The 8145-nt window shown below is 34.6% G+C and overlaps 2 protein-coding genes across 5 annotated transcripts in view; one reads left to right on the forward strand and one right to left on the reverse strand.

Annotated features, from left to right (window-relative positions):
• su(sable) (suppressor of sable) overlaps positions 1-4768 on the forward strand; it is a 13024-nt gene extending 8256 nt beyond the window's left edge. The window contains exons 5-9 of the mRNA XM_018514593.1: positions 756-1108; positions 1291-1504; positions 1623-1921; positions 2074-2284; positions 2857-4768. Coding sequence (XP_018370095.1) covers positions 756-1108; positions 1291-1504; positions 1623-1921; positions 2074-2284; positions 2857-4682 — 2903 coding nt within the window. The 3' untranslated portion in view covers positions 4683-4768. The remainder of the gene's footprint in view (positions 1-755; positions 1109-1290; positions 1505-1622; positions 1922-2073; positions 2285-2856) is intronic.
• Positions 4769-5929: 1161 nt separating this feature from the next.
• On the reverse strand, positions 5930-7793 carry LOC108765742 (U6 snRNA-associated Sm-like protein LSm8). 4 transcript variants are annotated; one of them, XM_018514586.1, is made up of 5 exons: positions 7596-7793; positions 7356-7407; positions 7230-7264; positions 6621-6748; positions 5930-6402 (listed from the first exon to the last, which is right to left on the reverse strand). In XM_018514586.1, the coding sequence occupies exons 2-5, from the start codon at positions 7384-7386 to the stop codon at positions 6312-6314; spliced, it is 285 nt and encodes a 94-aa protein (XP_018370088.1). In that variant the 5' UTR covers positions 7387-7407; positions 7596-7793; the 3' UTR covers positions 5930-6311. The 4 variants fall into 4 exon arrangements, with proteins under 4 accessions (XP_018370088.1, XP_018370086.1, XP_018370087.1 ...); XM_018514584.1 differs by having other exon boundaries at positions 7230-7270; positions 7596-7791; XM_018514585.1 differs by having other exon boundaries at positions 7356-7792.
• Between the last annotated feature and the right edge of the window lie 352 nt (positions 7794-8145).

An 8145-nucleotide genomic window follows, 5' to 3' on the forward strand; every position in this document is an offset into this window, starting at 1 on the left:
GGAGGAGGTAGAGATATACTTTTTATTTCTCTTAATTGTGAAGACATAATTAAAATATTATATATACAATCAATATTAGAAATTAAAATGTCTATAACGGTCGAAGCTAGATCTTCATTGCTTAAATAATTCAATCTTGAATTACTATATATGTATACCATACATGTACTTGCATATATACTATATTGTAGTTTTTCGAACTGCGCGCCGAATTGTTTTTCCGGACTATAAATTCCGGCAATTAAACTACTCTAGTAATCGCGAATTAAATTGATAAGCAATTTTAATAATTTCATGCTGCAATCAGGCATCATGTTATAAAGATGTTAATATGTTGAAAAACTGTTAATAAATTTCTTGCGAAAAATATTACCTCGGCCGGGAGTCGAACCCGGATCTCTCTGTATTCCGTACGAGCGTCCTAAGCCTTTAGACCACGAGGCTTACAGTAATCATTTTATGTAGATTATAATTTATGATGATGCTACTTGTTACACACACAGTGACAAATCGATTCAACTCACAATAATTTCATCAATATTAACAATAAGAAGCTGAAATTATAACTCAGTACTAATATAACATAAAGGCATGTAACAGAGTAGTTGCGAGAAAATTACCCCTACTACTTCTATTTTTTCTGACTTCCGCGGCGTAAATCCCAGCGCAGCGTATATATACTGGAGTTACCCTAATTAAAATTGCTTAAATTATAATTTATCTACTACATTGCGCATTACTTTTAACGCTTTTAGGGCGTCGTGGTGGCAAGAACGAACGCGGTAAGAACAAGACCCGGGGTCAAGCTCGAAATGATCGAAATAGTCGGCGTCAGCAGAACAACGATCACGGGCAAGATCAATCGGACACAATTTGCGTATATTATATGCAAGGAAAGTGTCACAGGGGGGATGATTGTCCATATTCGCACAACGCTTTGCCACCTAGAAAGATGGAATTGTGCAAGTTCTACCTTATGGATTGTTGTGCAAAACGAGACAAGTGCCTCTATATGCATCATGATTTTCCTTGCAAGTTCTTCCACACAGGTTTAAAGTGCAGTCAGGGTGACAACTGTAAATTTTCTCATCAGCCTTTAAACGAACAGGTATATTGTAATTTTATAACATCATAATATGTATCAATTTATAAAAAAAGTATTATAGTGTCAAAATATGAGGTATAAATAAAAAAATTTGATACTAATAAAAAATGAAATGAGTTATACTAAATTTATTACTGAAAGTAATTATTAATTATATTTGAATTATTTTGTGATTTATTTTTCAGATAAAAGGTATTCTTTTAAAACACTTGGAAACTGCACCAAAGGAAATTCTTGGTGATTTTCCAAGGTTAAGTAGAGAAGGTGCAGTATTAATGATAAATAATACAGCACGTTCTTTAGCACAAGGTCAAGATACAACAAATCAAAAGATTCCTAGTCTCTTCGAATTGAATTTATCAGTACCTGTAGAAAAGGCTGATGAAAAAGAAGAGAAAGGTAATCCTCTCTTTTAATAAATGGAAATTAATCAATTTTTACAAAATATTGTGATATTATTTTTGTATTCGTTTTAATTGTTATACTAAAATCGTAATTATATTTAATTATTAAATAGAAGAACAAACAAATCAGCAAAAGATTAATGTGAGGGAAAGAAAACCTTCTGGAAAAAAGACGCGATGGGGATCAGATGAGGACAGAGTTCCTTATGAGCAGATTATGCTAATGCAGTCAGCAAATGAACTTGGGCTTCAACTTCCGAACGCGGCATTAGGTTTAGCCACTCAACAGACACAAATTGCTGCACCGCCTGTAGATTTCTATAGCGAAAGAACTGCAGAATCAAATAAAACTCTTGAAAAAACAAAAGAAGATTATCTGAAGACCATAGAAGAAACAAATATATCAGATGAGGTATATAATTTAAATTTATTTAAATTTATTTACTGCGCAAATTTATATCATGATTTATATTGTTATTATGAATTACGTTTACAACTAAATTTGAATTAAAAATTATAATATTAGCACAGTTATTATGAAATTTATATTATCTTCATTTGCAGTTGAGAAAGAGGAAAGATATTGACTTAAGGCAGTTATTAAATGCAAAGAAATCGCCACCACTTGTCTTTAGTATAGCCGATAAAGTAGCAAGTCTTACTAAGAATAAACTTGACGACGAAAGTGATCAAGATGAAGAATCGGAACTCGTTATCGAAGTGCCAACTGAAGATGAGGATAAGGAAAGGGGAAAGCTCCACAGTAGCGAACAAAGTAAGAATGGAAATTATCTTATTTTTAATTTTTTTTTCCTCAGTTATATTTAATATATATAAGATATTTAATAATGTTTATCTATATTTAGCCTATTATGTTTCTGTTTTTTTACTAATTGATATTTTATACAGGATGTCTCACAACTATCACATTTCCTCTTAAGGATATTTTCTTGAAGTAATTTTGAAACGTAAATCCCAATACGAAAATGTCAAACTACAATAATTTTTTGAATTATAACCTAACTTTAAAAGTAAAATGCTTAAAAACTGTTTTACTTTTATAGCCTCTATTATTATTTCTGGATTCTTTTGAACATTCTATAATAGTTTTTGAATTATACACTATCTTTAACCAATTATAATTCAAAAACTATTTTAGCCTCGACATTTTTGAATTAGGATTTTCGTCTCAAAATTACTTCAAGAATACATTCTTAAGAGGAAAGTGCGGTAGTTGTGAGACACTCTGTATATTGCTTTTAATCTTCATTGTTATTAATATAATTCATATCAAATACTATGTACATACAGATAATTGGAAAAAACAATTATATCTGTGTTTAACAGGTGAACGTCTCATTTCTTCATGTATAGAAGTTCACGAGACAATGCCACCTCGCTTACCAAAAAAGGCGCAAGAATTGTTTATGCGAATACAACAGCAACAACGCGCGGCTCAGGACAGTTTGAAAAACATGGATAATGATTCCGACGCACCTAATACCGATCAAATAATCGAAGATTGGTATTCGGATGACGAAGACGACGATGATGATGACGACGAGGGAGGTAATCTTACCATAGTGGATAGTTCGAAAGACGAAATTGAATCCATCGAAAAGACTCAGAATGTTGTTATCAAAGAGAACTTCCAGTCTGCGACATCTATATCCAATGTACCTCAACCGGCCGCTATTGTGGACAAACTAGGTGACCTGAGCAAGATTGATATCAGTGCCGAGGTATCTAAATTGCTCTCTACCCTGAAGGCTCAGAGTTCCACGAACAACAAGACGCAGCAAGCGGCAAACTCGAATCAAGATACGTCGAAGATTAAATCAATGCAAGATATAAAGACAGATAGCGAGACATCGTCAAGTCCGAGACGGTCACCGGGTCCGAGTTCATCAACAATGTCTATATCCAGGGATCCACGAATGTCTCGGGATCCCAGGCAACGTCGAGAAGTTGAGCAGAAACCGAGCAGCCCTAGCATATCTTCTGATGTGAAGAGAGAGCAGAAGCCCCTCAGGCTAGAAACGAGCATCTACAGTTCCGGTATTACCGCGGTAGACGCTAACATGGATACTGATCTTCGCACGAGAGCGGATCAAGATCTCAGACGACAAGACATGGATTTCCGACAACGTTTCCAGTCTGGCGATTTTGGTGACACAGATTTGCGTGTCAAATCCGATGTAGATCTGCGGCAGATACTGAGCCTACCGTTCAAACCGGCACCTGCGCATATACCATGTACTGAGATCGACGCAAGTATCGCGTCGCATCCACCGATGGCATACAAAGTTTATGTAGTCGATATACCCAGACCGGATTACACTGGCCTCAAGCTAACCAAGAATGATGCACAGGTCAAATATGATCCGCGCCTCCGCAAGATCTTCCGTATCACCAAACCTGAGCAACTAGCCGACTCGCCAATGTCACCACCGCCACAGATGAAGCAGGAGACACCGAAATCGCCGCCGCAATGTGTTCGCTCAGATCCACGACGGAAAACTCTAGAAGCAGCAGCTTCCAATCAACAATCCTCGCAAAATGCGACCAATGCTGCAATGATGGCTAAAGGGATGCAGCCAATGGAGACAATGGGATCCAACATCGGTCTTGGTCCCGCCAGCATGCAAGTGAGACCTGGTATGCCTGGCGGTCCATTGCCTGGCGGCATTCCGGGTCCACCTCAAAGTATGATAGGTCCGATGGGTCCAAACCATCCAATGAACATGGGTAACATGGGTCCAATGAGACCTATGATGAACGCTGGACCGATGCCGCCGCAGAATATACCGCCTATGGGTATGCCACACGGTCCGTCGATGGGTATGAATGGACCTGTTCCGATGCCGTCCCAAGGTCAGATGAATTTCGATCCACGTTTCAACGCGCAGCGTAACAATGGAGCCGGACTATTGGGCCCTGGGCCCGGTACCTTCGGACCGGATAATTACGAGGGAGGGCCGCCTTATCCTTGCGGTGGCAATTTCAATAATTTTGGAGGACCTAATGGCGGTAGCAGTGATCCGTTCGGTCCGAATGGATCAAATGGACCCAATTTTGGTCCGATGAATAGTGACGATTGGGGCAGTAGACAGCGCGGCGGCCGTGTTCGCCGAAGAAATCGCAGTAGGACCAATATGGTGACCAACAATTAAAAGATATATTAGGGAAAATAGATTGCGAACACCTTTCATTATAATTCTCACAAGCGATAGAATTCGCGTGTGTATATATGCGTGCATGTAACACTCAAAAGAATATTTTAAAGTCTTTCCAATTTATTTTCGTGTATTGATAAACATCAAGGTACTTTCTTGTGTAGTTCTACAGATTTATTCTTTACAAATCTATAAAAATATGTAAATATTTATAAATATTCTTTACAAATAATTATCAATATGCATACACATCTTTGATTTATATAAAATTAAATCTGTAGATTTACTCTAGAGAAAGATTTGATAATATAACTAACGTTCGATGACGATTATGAATAGATTGAAAATTGTTGAGCGATGGCTCATGGTACGTAAAAATTTTAAATTATAATAAATGAGAAACTATATCACAATGCTCATATATGTGCAATTTTCCTTTGGAATACCACATAAAAGTCGGTGTATTCCAACACTCAGATTATACCGGATCCATCACTCTTTATTTATAATTCGTTGCATAATTCTCAAGAACACTAAGTAAACATGTAAGTTCATAATATAGGAGATACTTATATATAAACAATTACAAATATGTATCCATTCGTTTACAATAAATAGATTCTATGAAGACATTTAGCACACGTAAGTCGCGCCGAAATAATTAATCGAAAATAAACGAAATCTAAAATGTCACAAGCGAATGTTGATAAAAATGATTGAATTGATAATTAACGTCTTCCACAAGAGACATACGAATGCCTGCGATCTGTAAGACACGTGTTATTACTTTTCACGATTGACATTCACGATTCGTAAATCGACATGCACAACTTTACGTGTCATGGAGATGTAGAGATTCTAAGATGAACTGCAATATTTTGTAAAAAAATTAATGTATATCGATTTTACAAAATATGTAACTTAGTACTTTTTTACGCTTTAAAGAAGAAGATATATGAATATGTGTAGATTTCAAATGCTTCGATTAGAAACATGCAAATCATATATCGAAGTATCATAATATAATTCGTAATTTCTATAATTTCGCACACTTCCGATGCAGATTAACTATTTAGCTCCTCTACAGATTCTTTTTGGTAGTACGGACTTGCGTATCTGAACTTTAATGATAATATTGCGATTAAAAAAAGCAGAAATTTCTAGTTATATATATCTTCTTTCACATGAATCTAAGAATAGATACAGGATACTAACTTTCACTGAATTATAGTCCTTAATCGATGTTAATCTATACACTTTTGTTTATTATTATTGCTACATTATATAAACGCAGAGCGAAATTACATTTGTAAAGAAAATACATTTGTAAAGTTTACTATCATTATATGTAGCAAGATTTTTGTACAGACGAGTTGTTGATTCAAACGAAAGTTTTCGGTTTGTTTCAATGATGTAAATACTGTTGTATTAACTCTGTGCACTTTTTAAAATACAGTTATTATATGCTAAACGTGTCTACATATGATAAATGGAAGATTTTTGTACAATATACAACCTATGTGAAAAGTTGTATTACTTTTTTTCTTATAATGCTCGCGATTGTTCTTATTTTAAATTTAGATGAGAATAGACGACGATTCCAAATTGCAATTTCAGATATATTCATTAATGGGTGATAGAACTTAGGGGGTCAGCTCGTATTGTTGATAGATCCAATCTCGCGTCCATTTCGTCGTCTATCTCTCCTACTATCGCTCTGAAAAAGAAGTACACCATGATAAGCAATGTGTATTCTTCATGAATATTTATGTTAGATATTTATTTTCATATAAATGTTAGTGCAAAGTGAAATTATTTTTCTATATTTTTCTAGTGATAAATACTGATGTAATAATAAAAGGAACAATTATTATAATACGATTATTAAAACTACTTTGTGTGTACACAGTTTATATCTCAAGAAACTATACTGACACGTTATCTCCTCTGATAATGTGCAAACCCAAGACAACCTGCTCCACTCCCTGTGTCGTACTATATACACGCTCGTGTGATTCATCCAAAATTAGATTGATAGTTTGATCAAAACCTTTCAGGGTACCCTAAAACAAAAAACTTGGTTTATGGAGATAAGCTGAATCACTATTAGGGATATTAAATATATAGCTTTTTTCAACATACTGCTGTTGATATTAAAATTTTATTTTTTAGCAGAATGCAATTATATAATGAAAGTTTTGATATATAAAACATTCGTGAGAAACATTTTCAAAGAATTAAGCTTTATTTTTGAAATATTTGTGAGACATTAAAATACCTAGAATGATCTGATAATACTCTCTGAATATTTTATATTTTTAAAAATTCAGCTGCATAATTACATTCTGTCAATGAATAAAACTTTAATATCAAAAGTTGCATAAAAATAGAAATATTTAAATTTAATAATCATGAGTTACAAAATAATGTAAACATGGTATTGCGTTTTATTGTAATTATATTTCTGAGCAAAGTACAAAACAATTACAAACTACGTATGTAAATCAGAATTCTCATAATTTTGCGAATAACCTGTGTACTCACAATGAAATTCCTACCATCCGATGTGATAATGGAAACTGTATCTAGGTAAATTAGTCAGTTAAAGATTAATACATTTATTACGTTCGTCACAACTTGGTTGAATAATAAATTATATAAAAAGGATACGATTTACGTAACTCTCTAATCCTGACGCCATTATTTATTGTCACACAGCTGCCTAAATATCGATATAAAATCACATAAATACGTTAACGAGTCATTAGTTTTCACGAATATAAGTTAGGTTAGCAATTATGTAGCAGTAATGTTAGAACTGCTAAAGTGTTTTAGTGATATTGAAAGATATGTAGCACAATATATAGCAACAGCAAACGCGTCACTGCAGCTTCTTCTTTCTTATAGCACCTGTCTTCAAACGAAGGTCAATGTCAATACAGTCAGGAAAGCGTCACTACAAATAAGTCGAGTGACTTCCATCATCCATGCCGACTTGTGCAGACTGTGATGTGGAGTGTGGACACTGGACTCATGCCGAAATTCAAATGCCAACTAGAAGCAGATAGTCATACAAGCATGATATTATCATGCATACAAGTAGAATAGAACGTAGAACGAGATTCATGCAAACATAATTGTTCAGAAACTTTATCTTGGTTGCATCATTTTATCCTTGTTGTTCACCATATTAAATAAAAATAAAATAATGCACCCCAAATCAAGGCTGCAGTCGAGTTGGACGCTTTCAGCGCTATTCGGTATTTCTTTTATGTCTAATGAACGATAAACACAGAATGATGATTACAAACGCTTAAAGCGCTTACAAGCGGCTTTAAACGTCTACTTTATTATATTAAAATTTTTTAATATATGACTTTCGTTAAACGTCCATTCTACATAAAGGCCCGTCTACAATACACGGAGTAAGAAGTAAGAGTAAGAAATTGACCAATCACAG

Source organism: Trachymyrmex cornetzi, unplaced genomic scaffold, assembly GCF_001594075.2.
Source record: "Trachymyrmex cornetzi isolate Tcor2-1 unplaced genomic scaffold, Tcor1.1 scaffold521, whole genome shotgun sequence".
Taxonomy (NCBI): domain Eukaryota; kingdom Metazoa; phylum Arthropoda; class Insecta; order Hymenoptera; family Formicidae; genus Trachymyrmex; species Trachymyrmex cornetzi.

What these genes read in the sequence shown, in the direction of transcription:
- LOC108765742 (XM_018514584.1), bottom strand. Translation starts at nt 7,386, where the DNA reads ATGGCGTCAGGATTAGAGAGTTACGTAAATC. An exon ending in ATTAGAGAGTTACGTAAATC is followed by an intron (nt 7,271 to 7,355) that starts GTATCCTTTTTA and finishes TAATTTACCTAG; the next exon opens with ATACAGTTTCCATTATCACA. An exon ending in CGGATGGTAGGAATTTCATT is followed by an intron (nt 6,749 to 7,229) that starts GTGAGTACACAG and finishes TTTTTGTTTTAG; the next exon opens with GGTACCCTGAAAGGTTTTGA.